Source organism: Sodiomyces alcalophilus (genome assembly GCF_042370955.1).
Source record: "Sodiomyces alcalophilus JCM 7366 unplaced genomic scaffold ACRALscaffold_1, whole genome shotgun sequence".
NCBI lineage: Eukaryota > Fungi > Ascomycota > Sordariomycetes > Glomerellales > Plectosphaerellaceae > Sodiomyces > Sodiomyces alcalophilus.
This window is the reverse complement of record NW_027263532.1, coordinates 680146-697314: the sequence shown is the minus strand read 5'-3', so window position 1 is coordinate 697314 and position 17169 is coordinate 680146. Positions and strand designations below refer to the sequence as shown.

Here is a 17169-nt window from a genome sequence, read left to right as displayed (position 1 = left end):
TGGTGGGCAGGTCACGTGACCCCGGAGAAGTCCCAGAAGACTGAGACGCTCCCAGTGATACCAATTATTACAGTCTCTTCAACCGGAGCCAGCATCACAACTGTAAGCACTTCATGAACGCTTGTCGTACGGAAAGATCCCTTAAACCGTCATATTTATACATTAACCTACTGGCTACATTCATCCCTGTCTCATCACCTTGAGGAACCACCCAGTCCCAAACCATCCATCTATAACCCAAGTGGCCCGTTAACACCGTCGCGAGAATGACGACTCCTAGTGCGAGAATAGACAGAAAAGGGCATATCCCTATGAATAACTGGGCTCATAACTATCTCGAAGACCTCTCCTTCATCATGGTCGAAGATGGCAGAGGAAACCATTATCCACCGAGAGAAGATTAGTCTCTGAGGCTCCTATTGCGTAAAATCGTAACTAAGTGCGCTGCAGGAGGGTATGGAATCTCTCGAGAACCTGGAGGCAATTTCAACTGTCAGCAGATGTCGCAGGAGACCGGACAAGAAAGAAAAGAAAGGAACAGTCAGGGGTGGATTCGGAGGAGGGAATCGGGGCGTTCAACCTACCTCTGGTGCTGCCTTCACAAAAGGGAGCTCGAAGAACATGTACTTTTCATTCTTGAGCAATTCCAAGACGGTGATCATGAGACCCCATGGCTGCGGCCAGTATCCGATCAGTCTCTCCCACAGTACCCGCGTGATTTGCTGCCGGATCTCCGTCTCCTCCGGATCGTTCATGTCGCGCCCAAAGATCTCAAGAAGCACTCTGCTAAAGTATGTCGTGTGGGCGTTCGGGAACCGCAGCTGGTTGACGAGGCTCACAATCAGATAGTACCGAGGCTCGGGCGCAAGCTCATGGACCAGGAGAGAAATGAGGCTGACATCCGGAGATCCGGGATTGAACATGTCGCCGCCTTGTCCACCCTGCTCCACGGCGTACTTGCCGACGTACATCGTTACTGCTTCAATGACAGCAAGGTTGGCCCTGATGGGGACCAGACCGAACCCGGTATCGCCGCTCTCGTCCGACGTAATCGCTCGCGAGATATGAGCCACGCTATCTTCTGAAGGGCCCGCCCGCAGCGCCTGATCCACAGCCTGCTGGATGCCAAAGTCGGCGAGTACCGATTGGGAATTATCCGTGGTGGGCGGCGACTCTCGCACTTCTGCAAGTCGATCTGCCTGAAGACCGGGATACAACGGGTCCGGCATCTTGGGGTTGGCTGCCGGATTGGCCGCCAGAATGGCATTGATGAGCTGCTTGCAGTGCGGCGGCAGGCACATCGACAACTGGTACGACTCTGCCGCGATGTACTCCGAAAAGTCATGTTGGAGGACCACAAGGAGCTTCAGTGTAGCCCGGTACGTGTCGCGAGCAACGCTGGTCGGCTCGGGAGACTTTAGCTGCTCCCCGACAAACTCGAGGAGAATGACGAGCAGTTTGGTGTAGGCCGCCCAGCCCGCGCGCTGCTTCATCAGATTAGGAACAAACGCCCGGTGCTGAATAAGAGAAAGCCAGCCGTAAACGAATCCAGGCAAATGTCGTGGGCCAAGGTCCGCCAGCCGCGATGCGAATCGCAGGAGCATCTCGACATGATCATCCTCCGCAACCTGCTCAGAAAGAGAATCGACCTCATGCAGGAGAACCGACAGTAGTCGGTGGAAAACCCTCTGATTGAAATGCTCCGCACGGTGGAGGTGATGATGGGAAACATTCAGAGCCAGGAGCGCTAGGATAGCGTCAAGGAACACTGGAGTACTTGTCTGATTGCCGCTGCCGGTTGCGTCCTCATGCAGCTTGATGACAACTGTAATGAACTTGGCGAGCGCGTCAGTGGCTAGGAAGGCATCCGTGACAGTCCCAGCAGTGTGTGCGACATGCTCGAACCTGTCGACCGACATGTCGACGGCCACTCGGATGAAAAGGAATAGATCGTCTTTGCTTCGCAAGACACCCGCAGCCTTGATTTGCCGGATAAAGAGAGGTGCGAAATCTGCGGGAGCATTCGGGTTGTTGCACAGATGGATCCATTCGTCGAACAGGTACTCCATCTGGTCTTGCTGGTGTGCAGCTGCGCCGTCCGCGCCCGGGGTTCGAGCGATCCCCTGGTTGGAAAGTTTGGACTTCAGGCGCTGCCCGACCGTGGACGCCGGGTCATCACGAATCCATGCCCATGCCGCATCCAGACTCCGGATGAAATCGCCGTAGAATGCCGACGGACGGCTGCCTAGCAGAGCTAGGTCCAGCATCTGCTCTAGGAACTCCAGGGAGCCCTCCTTTCGCTGCTGCAATGTCTTGGCCATGGCCATGTCAATGTTCATCCAGTCCAGCAAGTCTGTCTTGAGAAGAGCCGCGAGAAGTGGCAGGCGAAGGAAGCTAGCCCCCGATTGCTGCATGAACAGTGACGCAACCCGATTATTGAGCGCAGGACCAGAAATCTTCCTCAGCGTTTCCAGCACATGGACGAGACATTCGAGAGCAAGATTGTCATCCACTTGGCTAAAGATGAGTTGAATGATCTGCTCGGCAGCAAATATGGCGAACTCTTCGGATGTTTGAGACGTCTTAATCATGTGTTGCACCAAAGCATCCACCACATCTAACAAGGGGTGAGGCCTCGGCAGGTCGGCGAAGTGTTCTTCACGGGACTCGGTCGCGACCCGCTGCAGCTCGATAAGCAGCTTCTGGACTCGCTCAAACAAGGCTCGGCCATCCACATGGAACGCAGGCGGCCTGCCGTTCGCCACAGCGGGGGCGTGGAGAGAGGCGTAGGCTTGCAGGTGCGAACTCGGCGGTTGGACAACGGGAGTTTCTGCCGATGCGGGTATATTCGGCAACGAGCTGAACTGTTCCGACAGGACATCATTGGCAATGGACCGAGTTGTGTCCGAAGCAGAAGGCGCATGGGCTGCTGTGATGGTATTGCTGGTACGGGGTTGGCGAGCAAAATCCTCGTAGATGGCCATCTGCTCCGCATTGAGTCCACTGAGGCTTGGCGACAGCTTGAATGGGTTAGGGATGGTCCACGCCCATCGGCTGAGGCCCGGATCGACATAAGGCTCGTTGGACCTCTGAGCCCGGTGGCGGCGCCGTGCTTCGAGCTCTGGCTCAATCATGTCTTCGATTTCTGGAACAGCCCGCTCCTCGGCCTGTTTCTCGATGATGCTACAGGCGAGATCCAGGTTGGAGTTGACACACATGATGATTGTTCCCTCGGGCAGCCCCTGGGGAAGATCGTTGGAGAGATTGCGCATGTAATTGGTAAAGTTCCCCCGCAGAGGCTCCTTGGAAGTAACAAGGGCCAGGCTTCCGGCGGTCGCCTTCACCATGTTGATGGCAGAAGTACGAATCCTGTTCTCGTCAGGCTCCGTGGCAAAGTCTTTGCGGATCATCTCGCGCGTGGAGATGGCAGCGATCGTAACAGACCGGTCTACCACGGGTTGTATGATGTCCTGGAGCGCCCGCGAGAGGGCACTGCGAACGATATCATGAAGTCGCGACGAGGAAACAACCATCTCATTGGTCGGAGGAATCTGTATCATCGGACCTAGGTCCGGAATCGAGGGAACGATGACTTGCGGCGAAAGACCTGGAGCGATACCAGCCGTGATGCCGTTGAGAGAAACTCGCTCAAAGGCCTCCAAGTTGTCATGCGCCAGCGGATCCACCTGGACTTCAAGCCCGACTCTGTTGAGAATTTCGCCTGATGGCTCGATACTCTTGTGATCAAGGTTGAGACCCTTGCAAAGGACCTCGATCTCAAACTTGAGATTGAGCTTGAGCTCCGCATGGTGATACAGCTCGATTAGAAGGTGGATGATGTCCATGAGCCAGGGATTCGGGGGTCGGAAGACGGTGGAGAGGGCACCCTGTATAAGGACCTTGCACACAAAGGGAAGGACCACCACAAGTCTCTTCGTGTCGTGTGCCTCGATAAGCAGTTCCTTGAACGCAATGTTCTTGTGTTTGATGGGCTTATCTCTGGCCAGGGTGAGCAAACCCAGCCAACCGCCTAAATTCTTGAGATGCGAACGTTCGGTCGGACTCGAAACGGTAGACTCCGAGTCGAGCATGCGAGCAACGCTCAGGTACGTCTCCCTGAGGACTTCCCACCAAAGAATCTTGTCGTCGAACAGCTTGACCAATTCCAAATAAACCTGGTGGTAATTCGGTTGCATCTTGGCCCGTTCCTCAACCAGGTGGCTTGCAAACCACTGCTGGTGCCGTTCCTCCAGCATATCCCGGAGTTCCACGCACATGGATTGCAGGGTAGTCTCGGTGAGATTGTTTAGCGCAAATTGGATTTTGCCTTGGGTCTCATCCGGTGGCTCCTCAAATGCTACCCCAGGGAATGGACCGTCTGCGTTGATGGACGAAAAGGGCGGGGTCTGGCGTTCAGGAATCCGTGCTTCCTCTGGGTTCCCGTTGGCTGGGTGTTCGTGGCTGAGTGACGGGGCCATCGGCGAAGGCTCAATGGCGCTGCGGGACTGTGAGTACTCTTCTTCGTGCTCGCGAACCACATCCTCGGCTCTCTTCCAGGCTTCCGTCCCATGCAAGCCGGGAATCTGTAACAGCTGCTTGCAGAATCCAGGCCATTCCCTGAACCGAGAAAACAACTGCATGAGTGCCTGCAGACCGAATTTGTACATCGAGGCGTCGGGAGGATAATCCCGGACGGCCTCAAGTATCATACCGAGTCCGACTTTGAGAGGCAAGTCCGCAATAAGTTTATGGGAAATGATCCCTCCGAAAAGCACTGCCGTGGTGGCAAGCGCTTCGAGAGGGTAATCCACGTAGTGGGCGTATTCGTCAAATAAGCCATGTATCATGCAGGCAAAGACATCCTGCTCCAGTGGATCACGAGAGTGCTTGTACCGACGTAGGATATCGACAATGTTCCGGACTTCAAGCTCGTCTCCGTACATCTTCTTGTAGTGTTCCTCCATCTTGTTGTTAGCAGCTGGAGGGAGGGCATTCCCGTCCCTACCATTCGCATCGATGATGTCGTCGAAGCCCTCGCCGTAGTTGATGAGTCTCGGATACACTGTGATGCAGGAGCGCTGGACAACGATCAGGTCGTGAACTGGCGCTTTCGGCATGAAGTCTTCCAGGGTCTGCAGAAGAACAGACACTGTTCTGACTTGAAGTGTCGTGGATTTGACGACAGGTTGTCCATCTGGAGGTGGGCGCTGGTATTGTAGCTCAAGGTTCGCCTTGATCAACAGGAACTGCTGGAGTGAGCGTGCCACTTCATTAGCTCGATCGGCGTTCTGGCGAGACAACTGTACGAGGTCCAGGTAGCCTTCGGCATGCGCGAGCGCTGCGAGATCCAGGCCAAATCCACTTGTCAGAGAGACGAGATTATCGAGCCACTTGTGCTTCACCGCATGTTCGAAAATAAGCGGCAAGTCGGTTGGCTTGACAGCGTGGGCGTCGATGAGCCTCTGCGTCACCCACTCGGTATCCTTCTTCCACAAGCTGTCTAGAACGAAATCATATTCCGCCGATCTCTTGTAGAGGAAATTGTCGAAGAGGGAATTCAGAGTCTCCATAGCCATCGGAGGCCACGGTTTGGGAACCCCGAAAGCCGAGACAACAAAGATGTCCAAGTTGGGAACGACAACTTCTTGGAAAAGACGTTTGGCTTCGACGCTCTGGGAGGCGTGGACGGAATGCAGGGCCACATGGAATACAGCAGCAAGGGCGGCAGCTGAGACGAGAGGATGTTTCACGGCAAATGCAGCCCTCTGTCGTACCTCGGGAGGGCTTGCTTCAAACGCATCGAGAGTCAGGGTCGGGCGAAGACCTGGTATCGTGCTCGCGTCAAGCTGGTCGGGGCTCAAGGAGGCAAATGCACAGATGAAGGAAAGCTGAGCCTCTGGGTTTTCCCAATTTCCGCCCCAAAGCTGTTCAATGTTGAATGATGCTGGGTCGTCGCGGGCAATGGGAAGAAGTGCGTTGTAGAGGCGCAAAAACTGCTGCGAGGAAATCCGGGCGGACCGCTGATCAAAGTAGGACACAACATCCTGCCACCTGAACGTAGCGGGAAGCACGCGGCGCAGAGCAGCGGTCAAGACAACCGGGTCGAGTCGGGGTATTTGGCTGATGGTGGAGTAGGTGAGTGCGATGGATACCTGCTCCTCGCTCAATTGGACGTGGCTCGGTCGGTTCTGGAGATACGAAAGGCAGCTCTCTTCGTCTCTGGTGAACGCTGCGCCAACGCGTTGCATGTACAGTGCAAGAGCATTCGGCGGCTTGTCAGCAAGAACCCTGACGAGGTCCAAGGCGGCGAGAACTTCCGAAGGCGGAGGAACCTGGTCCCCATTCCATCGCGCTTGAACCTTGTACGCCAGCTCGGCTTTGGAGGCTGCATTGAAGTTGGGAGGTTGATGCTGGATGAATCGGTCGACAATCGCGGCAATAAAGGCGTCGTCAAGATCGGCGTGATCCTCCATGTCCGGGCGAGCCAAGATGTTCACGAAGGAAGGGAAGTTGGTGGAGAGTATAGCATCAGCTAAGGATGAGATTAGCCAAGATATCAACTTGAAAAAATACTCGTATTGGATGCGTCGCAGTCAGGCAACCCAACCCACCTTTGGTCTTCAGATCGGACCGTGAACCAAGTTTGAAGGCCAATGCCAGTATGGTCTTTTCGAGAGCATCGAGTTTGAAATGCTCCATGAAAGTAGAGAGATCAAAGTCACGAAATATGTCCTCGGTTCCCGTTTCGATGGACTCGGCTATCTTGGTGGCCTGGTGGACATCACGGGCAATTTTTCGCATTTCCGCAACAAGGAGATGATAGTTTCCTGGGTTGGCAACAGCCCTTGTCAGGGACGGAAAAATTTGGCCCGCATTGCCGGCGACGAGACGCGTGAAATATTTCGAGAAGACTTCCATGCCGTTTTCATCGAGAAGCTGGTGACCGGATAACAAACGTTAGCGAGGGCGACGTCTCCATTCAACGAATAGTTCCAACATACCTTTTTGAGCTGATCTACCTGGGCTTCCCGTTTTGCGTGGTCGTTGTTGTCCTTGATGGTGCTTAAGAGAAGATAGATCTGTGCCACAACAATCTTTGTTAAGGGACTATTCCCGGTCGGGCTGTGTGTACTGGGGCTTGTGCCTGCACTCAATGGTCCTGCTTGCGATGGGTTGGGCGAGTGGCCGATTCCAGTCTGCAAATTCTGAGCAGGATTTGGTGAGAAAGACCCCGCTCTTGAAGGCGGCACCATGGGGTTGGTAGTCTGGGGCGGGAATCGCGAGGAAGGCGGAGCGTCTGTTCGAAAATGAACAGAGCAGCTTCCCCGTTTGTAGCCAACTGACCGAACTGGCTAAGCAGGGGACGGACAGAAACGAACCGTCGAAATGAGGCAGCGGCTGGAAGGCGTTGGATAAGGTCGTGAAGTTGATCGTTACGAGAGATTCCTGATAAATAAATTATGTTCGTCCTTACGGCGTTGCGACGCGTCGCTGGGGGTGGTGTTGACACTTCGTTGGTCTGACCGAGGCACAGACTGGGCTGGGCTGGCAGAGTGGGCCGAAGAAAGCACGATCAGTCCTGACAAGCATACGCTGTCATCCCGTTCCGTGTCAGGGTGAAATGTTGCTTGGGTAGAAAATCTGTAGTTTGCTCTAGGAGACACAGGTTTGCTCGTGAGCTGTAGTCCCAGAGTATTCGGATGGTCCAAGTCGTCGTGATGTCTCGTGGGGTGAGGTGTTAGAGGAAGGAGAAATTGGTCACAGGGAAAGAAGCAAAGAGAGTTTGAAGGCCACAGCAGCTGGGGTAGGCTACTGCTGTGGGTCAGGCGCGAAGAGTACTTTGTACGAAGTATCCGTGCCACATTTAACTCACGCAGAACGGGTACAAACTTACGTACGTAAGCAGGTATGGAAGCTATGTGTTGTTGGGAAATCACGTGATTATGTCTCTGCTCTGTCTTGAAGTTGGGCCCGTGCTTCACCCACCTTCAGCCCTGCGACGTTCGGCCGTACAGACTACAGCCTACCGTAACTGCTATCGAAAGAAACCCGCTCCATTATAAAGTTCTCTTCCAGCAAGGTATTACCCTCAGTGTAGTATCACTTAATCAGACGATGAGCAGAAGTTGGGGGAATAGTTAAATATTAGAATGCTGCTTTGAGGTGTTATGGTGGGTGTAAGACATGAGAGTTGTAAAAATGTGACATGGAGCGGGTAAATGCCTACCTTAACTATCAGCCCCAGAAGCAAGTACGAATAGGAGACTCGGCTCTTGACCAACGAGGTTGGGGTATACCGAATAGGTACGGTGAGATGGCATGGCTGTCACGTGTACGTACAGCTGCCCGTACAGTGTCTCCTTTTAACCACAGAACTGCGATAGTTGCTGCGGCAACGGGGATTGATCAAGCCTAAATGCGATCATGATGCAGCAGTATTAGCCAACCCAAAGTACTTGTTCTGTCCCCATCTTCAGTACTCTGGGTCTTATAGTAGCCAGATACTCCGTTTACACCTCCTTTAACTGTGCGACACCGCACATTCCGACCTACCTACCGTCCTGTCTCGCTCCTTCCCGGATCTGAGAACATCGCACGCTTGTCAGCATGGCGGTCCTCTCAGCAGAAGGACCTGCCATTACCATGTCCTGTATGCAGCGTCTTCATCAATAAGTTGATTCGAGATACTAACTTCCACAGTCGCCAACAACTTCTGGGGCAAGGACGATGCTGGTGTTGGGCCCCTGTTGGAGCGTATGCAAGCAGCCAAACAGACGTGTGATGAGCTCAGGTCGTTTTACAGTGGTTGGTATACATTTGCCTCTGATGATTTTGACAATAACTGACTGTACAATAGCGCGTGCGTCTCTGGAAGACGAATATGCGCGTAAGCTACTTTCGCTATGCCGCAAACCGCTCGGGTCACAGGAGATGGGAAGCCTCAGAATATCCCTGGATACTGTACGTGGCGAGGTCGAAGCCATGGGAAGACAGCATCAAAGCATTGCCGCACAACTCAAAACCGAACTCGAAGAACCGCTCGCAGCATTTGCGGGAGCCATGAAGGAGCGCCGGAAAATAGTCCAAAACGGCATCGAAAAACTCCTCAAAACGAAGATACAACAAACACAACATGTGAACAAGGTCGGGAATGGAAACCTCACGATATTTTTTTTACGTGGAAACGACTCTGACTTTGGTGCGAGACAGACACGAGATCGCTACGAGCAAGAATGCCTGAAGATCAAGGGCTACCTGGCCCAGGGCCACATGGTGATGGGCCAAGAGGAGCGAAAGAATAAAGCCAAGCTTGAGAAGACACAGATCAGCGTCGCCACGACAAACACGGAATACGAGAACGCCGTTAAAGTACTCGAAGACACGACGGTGAGATGGAACCGGGAATGGAAAGCAGCGGCAGATAAATTCCAGGACCTGGAAGAGGAGCGGCTCGACTTTACCAAGAGCAGCCTGTGGCAGTTTGCAAACATCGCATCCACTGTCTGTGTCAGTGATGACGCTTCGTGTGAAAAGATACGTCTCTCGTTAGAGACGATGGACGTCGAAAGCGATATCGCCACCTTCATCGCCGAGAAAGGCACAGGGCAGGAGATTCCCGATCCACCAAAGTACATTAACTTCTGTCGGGGAGACGTCGCCGACAGTCAATCGGAGGCATCTGAAGACGATAACTACTCGGTTGCGCAGTTTCCCAGGAGCATCAACCCAGCGTTCAGGTCTTCCTCGCCTCAGCCGTCAACGTACGAGTCTCACCACGATCCGAACTCTAGACTTGCCCGGGACTTGGCTCACAGGGAGGCGCAACAATCCAGTCAGGAGCCCAGGCCCATCAATCCGGCGTTCAGATCTGCGTCGCCCCAGCCGTCAACATATGAGTCCCACCACGATCCGAACTCCAGCCTCGCCCGGGAATTGGGCCATAGGGAAGCGCAACAACCCAGTCAGGAACCCAGGAGCATCAATCCGGCCTTCACATCTTCGTCACCCCAGCAGTCAGCATACACGTCTCACCATGATCCGAACTCCAGTCGTGCTCGGGAATTGGGCCATAGGGAAGCGCAGCAACCCAGTCGGGACGCCAGAAGCATCAATCCGGGCTTCGGATCTTCTCCGCTCCAACCGCCAACATACAGGTCTCACCACGATCCGAACTCTAGTCTTGCTCGGGAATTTGGTTATAGGGAAGCGCAGCAACCCAGTCGGGACGCCAGAAGCATCAATCAGGCCTTCGGATCCTCTCCGGCCCAGCCGGCAACATACCAGTCTCGCCACGATCCGAACTCTAGTCTTTCCCGGGAATTCGGCCATAGGGAGGCGCAACGATCCAGTCGGGATGCCAACCTCGCGCCGAGAATAATCCCGCAACCAGCGGTCAGTCAACAGGAGGCCCAACGATCTAGTCTAGATGGCAGCCTTACACGGAGAATGATGCCGCAGCCAGCGGTCAATCAACGGGAGTCGCATCAAGCCGGTCCAGACGGCAGCCTTACACGGAGAATCATGGCACAGCCAGCGGCCAGTCAACGGGAGCCGCAACATCCCAGTCAAGAAGCGGCCCTCGCGCCGAGAATGATGCCGCAAACGACGGGGCGTTGGGAGGCGCAACAATTCAGTCGTGAAGCCTACGTTGCGCCGAGGATGATGCCACAACCGGCGGTCAGTCAACGGGAGGCGCAACAGTTCAGTCGTGAGGCCAACCCTGCACCAAGAATAACGCCACAGCCTGCCATCAGTCAACGTGAGGCCAACCCTGCACCAAGGATAATGCCACAGCCAGCCATCAGTCAACATGAGGCCAACCCTACACCAAGAATAATGCCACAGCCAACCGTCAGTCAGCATGAGGCGCAACATACCAATCGAGAAGCCGCCGTCGCGCCGAGAATAATGCCACAGCCAGCGGCGGTCAGTCAAGCCGAAGTGCAACAACAATCCAGTAGAGAGAACGCCGTCGCGCCGAGGATAATGACGCAACCAGCGGTCAGCCAAGGGGAGACGCAACAACAATCCAATCGAGAGGACACCGCGCCGAGAATGATGCCACAGCCAGCGGCTGACCACCGGGAGGCGAAACAATCCAGCCACGAAGCCAGCCTTACGCCGAGACTGAGGCCACAAACAGCGACCAGCCAACGGGAGGCGCAACAACCCAGCCGAGATGCCAGTCTCACGCCTAGAAAGATGCCCCAACCAGAAGTTGGCCAACGACAGAATCATGCCGATATCCCTCAACACCTAACACAGCGAAAACAAACACAACCGCAAATACCGACAATTCCCCCGGCTAGCAGTTTGGCCCAGGTTCCTCATGATCCCTATCCCCTCGACGGCATGACAATGCTGTGCAGAACTGGTCCACCCTCAGAGCGCAGTTCCCAGACCCCTTCGGCACGACCATCGAGTCGAGATTCGCACAGCGATTACAGCAACCCTACCTCCATGTCCAGCCAAGAGCTGTCAAGCGGGAAGGTTTCGCCGGTTAAGCAAGATCGACAAGAACAACCCGTTGAGGCCGTGCCGGAGAAGCAGGTTCTGAAGAAGAAGAGCGGGTTTTTCCAGAACCGCAGTCCATTCCGGAGAAAGAGCTTCAAGAGCAGTAACGACTCTGTTTCGAACAGGAATACGTGGCACTCCTCACCGGCTACGGCCCAAAGCACCCCGGCGCGACGGCCGCAGTTATATTCTCAACAGGCATCAAGCAGCACCCCCAGTCGAGCCACGCCCAGCCCTGAGCCGATCGAGGCCAACGCTACCCTGGCCCTCAATGTTGGTCAGAATGTTTTCCCTGTTAGCAATCCAGACACCGAGCGGAAGCAGGAGGCCAGCTCTTCAGAAGAAGCTGAGGAAACTGACCCTATCGCGCTGGCCCTCGCCGAGCTCAAGGGTCTTGATCCTGGCAAACAGGCCGCTGGTAGGGTATCGGCAGACCGGTATCACGGAATTGCAACGCCCGCTCCTAGTGTAGCAAATGAGCAGGTCGCTCGACCGGTAGCGCCCGCCCTAGGAAGCAACAGCGCCGCAGGAGCTGGCATGAGGGGGACACCGCCTCCACTATATGATAGCAAGGTGCAGAGGTTGGGGGTGCCGCCACAGGCCGTCACGGCCAAGGCGATGAAGGAGACGTCGCGGAAGTTTGCTGACCAGACGAGAAGCATTTTTGGTTCGGGGAATCCCGGAGGATCTACAGGAGGATCTGTGGCGCGTCCGGGTACGTCGGCGTCACGGCCGGGTACCCGGGGAAGTGACCTTCCTCGGGCGGCTTCACCTGCCACAACACGTAGCGTCTCGCCGAGACCGGCCCCGAGGGCTGATACGCGAAGCGGCCACCGTTCTGCTTCTCCCAACCCACAAGCCCGGAGCAGCCAGAGGTCGCCGCGAGTGAGCCACGAGAGACCATCCAGGCAGAGCTTTGTCCGTCAGAGCCCGGCCAATGATATGCCTAGGGGGGTGTCACCTGCGCCCTACAGCGAATACGGGAGACTCGACGGAGGGGTCAGCGCAGCTGACATGGCCATTCAGCTTACCCCGGTTGGGGATGATTTATATGGTTCGCAACGCGGCCGAGGCAGCCGGCCGGGAACAAGCATGAGCAATCGAGGGGCTATGGGCCTATACGACGGCGGGATCCCGGCGCAGACCGGATCGCGGCAACGCAGCAAGAGTGTCGCCGATCCATCCCGGCAGTATACGAGTGACGGCCGTCCTATTTTGCATTTTGGTACGATTCTTTCCATCACTGTTTTCTTTTTCAACTTGATTTAAGAGTCCATTTTACTGACTACGGACAGCGAGAGCGTTGTACATGTACCAAGCTGCTATACCTGAGGAGCTTGGATTCGCCAAGGGGGACACACTTGCGGTGTTGAGACATCAAGACGACGGCTGGTGGGAGGCTGAGGTGCATGGGGCCAACGGCCGCATTGGACTGGTTCCGAGCAACTACTTGCAGCCCTGGTGAATGGGATTTCATTTTACTGTATAAGATCTGTATAAGATCTAATGATCGGGTGATTAGGATAAGTAGGAGATGGTGAGGGCTAGCGAAATCGTTCATTACCACGTACCTAGGTAGGTAGACAGGAGACGTGCCCTTGAGGTTGGGATAATCGTCTTGTCACTTTAATGATATTGATTCTATATGGACCACGCTTGATACGCTTGATGCGGTGTCGACACTACATAATAATAACCCTTTGTGACCTGTCCATGACTTCAGGCACGAAGGTCTAGGTATACGTAGGAATCCCATCGGCCACCACCGAACCGACTGGCACATATGACTTTTGATATAGTTAGTTGTTGGAAGGTGTGCCTGGTCTGGCCCAGGCAGCAGCTGTCGCGGGTTATATAGCCAGCCCACCACGCCCAGCAGGGTCTGCTCTTCGTCCTGTGATGCAACAACACTTCTGGCGTCTTGATAGCCTCTTGGTTTCACAACAGTTACAGTTACGGTAATAGGTAGTACTTCAGGGGCCTTCGTTTGTAGGTTCCAATCCGGAGAGTCGATGGGACTGTTTACATACTAACCTCGGTAGGCTCCACCCTGAGCAGAGATGCCCGGAGGCTCAGATAGCTCTGTCGACTATTCCGTCCCCGAAGGCGGGGTGCACGCTCCTCTGCCTCTTCCGCAGCCCAGCGACGATCTCAACACGACCGCCGACAAAATGGGAGCCCTCGCCCACATTGTTGAACAGGGCAAGAGTCTCGCCGTCCATACGGGCTATATGGGCGCCACGCATCAGGAGCGTGACCCTGTTCAGATCGCCAAGATGGCAATGAAGCCGGTTGAGAAGCTGCAGTACGAAGCGTGGGTTGGCGGGGCTGAATTACCAACATTCGACTGGGAGAAGAATAGGAAGCCTGTGCCGGGAGGCCGGCGCTCCAAGGCTCTATATGGGGACCGTGCCGCCGCGATGGATGAAGCGTGGGGACACAAGGGGGCGACCCCTGAGAACGTCGCGTGGCTAGCATCAGAGATGACATACGCGCTACCGCTGGTGACTGCCATTGCGAGGGTGAATAGGGCGCGGAGGGATCTGACTGGCGGCACGAAGGAGTTGGATGAGATGGAGATGGCGGAGATTCAGACGATTCGCAAGGTGGTTTCCGTCGCCATGAACAACGTGAACCAGGCGTCGGCCGCTATGCGCAAGCGCTCTGCCGCCCGAGTTCACCACTACAGGAGTATCCTTCAGGCCAGAGAGCGTGCGATCAAGGCCAAACTACCGGGGTATAAGCGGAAGAGGGACCCCATCGACCAGAGCCTTCCATTCCTCGGAAAGGCTCCGAGCGGTACGGACTTTGACGGCACCGCTATCACCACGGGCAAGCGCAAGCGGACTGGCTCCCCTACCACGGGAGGTAACTGTTCTCCGGCAACTGTTACGACAGCGGAAGTGGGTGAATAAGGACAGGGAACAGCCGATGAGACGGAGTTGTTGGCACCTGGAAGTAGGTATGCGATCTCTGTGCCTCAATCGCGCCCTGATGATATGTCACGTGACATTCATTCAGGGGCTCTATTGTACAAATTATTTAGCGATTACTGTGTGGGTCATGAGCCACAGTGTATCCGGTAGTGTACAATGGTTGCTACACTTGCATGTCATCATCAGCAAGCAGAAGGCATCTGCCATTTGCTCCCAGGTACCCGGATTAAACAGGGAAGTCCCTCTCACCTTATGCCCATGATATTTGTCGTTGTTACACGACTAAAAAGGAGCTGATTCCGAGAGTTATGTGCTTCCTTGACAACCTCAGATGGGTACAAACCAGTAGTACCACCCTTGGTGCGATTATCCATTGATACCTGTCTCGGGACGTACCTAATAAGGTAGGTTTGGAAGTGTTGCGGGAGAGCTCGTCTGGCGATTTTATGCTTCAATGGAAAGAAATCCGCGAAGATCCCCTGATCTCAGCACCATCATAAACACAGGCTTCTCGCCCTATCTACTACTGTCGTTCTCAGCTCCCGTGCTCCCTGCTGAGTACTGCCGTCCCGCACGTTGTCTTCCAGCTAATCAAACGCGGCGTTGGACTGGCATGTAAGGGCTAAAGTAGATTCATACGACTGACGAGTCTTTCGTCCAATTCATCCTATCCACGGACGTCATCCTAATTGAAGAAACTGAGCAACTATTCGGCTGGCGATTACCGCCTGGGTAAACGAATTGAGAATGGTATGCCGGAGATCCTCATCTGTGCCGTTTGATGCGACCCCGTTGTTGACGATATCCACCAGGAATCCGCGGAGAAGATGTATCGCGTTGCCACGTCCAAGGGCACGCATCGCATACTTATATATATCAGTCTCCTTTTTGCGGCGTCAATTCCGCTTCTGCTTCTGGCTACGATAGCTACTCTGTCATTCTATCACAACTATCTGCCAGACCAGGTCTTTTCCGCCCCGGTGTACCTCCAGTACGGGTGAGTACATCATGACAGCCTTTCCTGGCCATGGCCATGGCCACAATTCGTTCATTCTGACCTGACGCCTCGATGTACACCTGCAGTGTCGGTCCCCACCCGTTTGGTGTCGCATCCTTGGCTGAGGCCAACCTGAAGACGCACCAGGCGTATGATATCGCCGTGGTGCTGAGCGTGCCCCAATCCCCCACCAACACCGACAGAGGGAACTTTATGGTCAATCTCCATCTCCTTGGGCCAGGATTTCCTTCAGCAGACAGCGAATCGTATGACGCTCCGGAACCTGAAAGCCTACTTCACCAAAGGAAAAAGCTGTTCAGCTCCCGGCGGCCAGCTTTGCTGCCTTATCGAGATCCTCTCGTGTCACTCGCATCGCGCATCCTTCTCCTGGGTTACCATTTACTGGTGCCCGAGTCCCAGGCATTGGACCTGAAAGTGTCAATGGGCGAGCAGGTAGAACTGGCCTCGCAATATTCCGATATGCCAGTGTCGGCATATCTGGAGATTCATGCCGGCCAGGTTCTCCAGACGTACGATGCCACCATCGTCATAACCGCTCAGCTGCGTGGCTTGCGCTGGCTGATGTACCAGTACCGGATCCCCGTTTTCATCTTAGCCACCCTCCTCTTTTGGGCGGCTGAAATATTCTTCATGGTTGCAGTATGGGCGATATGGACGGCAAGGGCTAGCGCCTCGTCTGATACCCTGGACATCGGACTTTCATCACCAGAGACTACAACGGACGTTAAGACGGACGAGGGGGGGTTAGATGAACTCTCCGATACGGCGGTAGGAAATCGGCCGGCATATAACATTCGCGACCATCCAGAGGACGAGCTCAACCGCGAATGGACATCAGAGAGGGAACAGGATTTTACCTCGCCTTCCCAGGGTGAAATGGATGAGCTTGAAGGCGAGGGGCGGTGGGTTAGAGATGGCTTGGGTATTGGCACGGACGGAAGAGACGCGGGGGGTGTACGACGTCGGTCGTCCCGTCGCCGGCTGACATGACAGTGAGAACCCATGCTCTGAACGTGGAACTGGGTAGAACCTGGCCTCGTCCGAAGAACATGCAAATGTTCATGCCTCGAGTATTACGGCGTCTTCCAAAGGATTGGAGACGAGGTCCTGATGGAGGAGGCATATGGCTTTCTACCGCGGAGGAAATCGAACGGCAGTTGGCGCCACAAGGGAATGGTTACCTGGGAGGTAAGAGAACAGTGATGGAAAATTAACGAGTATTTCTGGGGATGGTCATGATAATGGTGACGACGGTAATAGTCAGGCCACCCCAGATCGGTAGGTACAATGTAATAGTGTCGGCATTGCCGTCTCGACAGTATGGGGTGATCATGAATCCGTTCCTTCCTCCAGATGGCCTCGCTCTCCTGTCCAGGCCTTACCCATACTATATCAAGTCTCTCGCCATCAAGGAATACCTTATTATATAGAAACCCTGACCTGCCCACCCAGGATATGATTCAGCTGCAAAATAAATGTTCATATCCGGGACGTTCTTCCTATATATAAACAACAATTCGCTGCTTAATAGGCGCAGGGCTTTTTAGTAGGCACGTAATAATCAACTAACCGGAGTAAAAACACAGATCGTATAGTAATGCTATGGTTAAATAGACATTATAGGTGTCATAAAACCCTTTATATTATATCAGATTTAGTCGACCTAATCTTATAAAATACGTATACAAAGTAGTACGTGAT

General features: G+C 54.4%; 2 protein-coding genes across 2 annotated transcripts; one reads left to right on the top strand and one right to left on the bottom strand.

Annotated features, from left to right (window-relative positions):
- Positions 1–82: 82 nt before the first annotated feature.
- Positions 83–7757, bottom strand: ACRALDRAFT_1079401 (uncharacterized protein). Its single transcript, XM_071018896.1, has 4 exons — positions 7002–7757; positions 6612–6936; positions 585–6532; positions 83–474 (listed from the first exon to the last, which is right to left on the bottom strand). Exons 1-4 carry the CDS (start codon positions 7251–7253, stop codon positions 436–438), a joined length of 6564 nt encoding a protein of 2187 aa, XP_070878518.1. The 5' UTR covers positions 7254–7757; the 3' UTR covers positions 83–435.
- Positions 7758–8702: 945 nt separating this feature from the next.
- Positions 8703–16125, top strand: ACRALDRAFT_1007124 (uncharacterized protein; the record flags this gene model as incomplete). The annotated part of the gene is made up of 8 exons (XM_071014705.1): positions 8703–8805; positions 8858–9144; positions 9211–10013; positions 10806–12739; positions 12810–12975; positions 14054–14120; positions 15278–15447; positions 15534–16125. Coding segments are annotated over 8 exons (4122 nt in total), but the record flags the coding sequence as incomplete, so codon positions are not given.
- Between the last annotated feature and the right edge of the window lie 1044 nt (positions 16126–17169).

Bases quoted from the DNA above. Each gene is read 5' to 3' on its own strand.
- ACRALDRAFT_1079401 (XM_071018896.1), bottom strand. From the start codon at position 7,253: ATGGTGCCGCCTTCAAGAGCGGGGTCTTTCTCACCAAATCCTGCTCAG. The intron at 6,937-7,001 runs GTATGTTGGAAC...TCCGGTCACCAG, and splicing joins AGGTAGATCAGCTCAAAAAG to CTTCTCGATGAAAACGGCAT. The intron at 6,533-6,611 runs GTGGGTTGGGTT...TCTCATCCTTAG, and splicing joins GTCCGATCTGAAGACCAAAG to CTGATGCTATACTCTCCACC.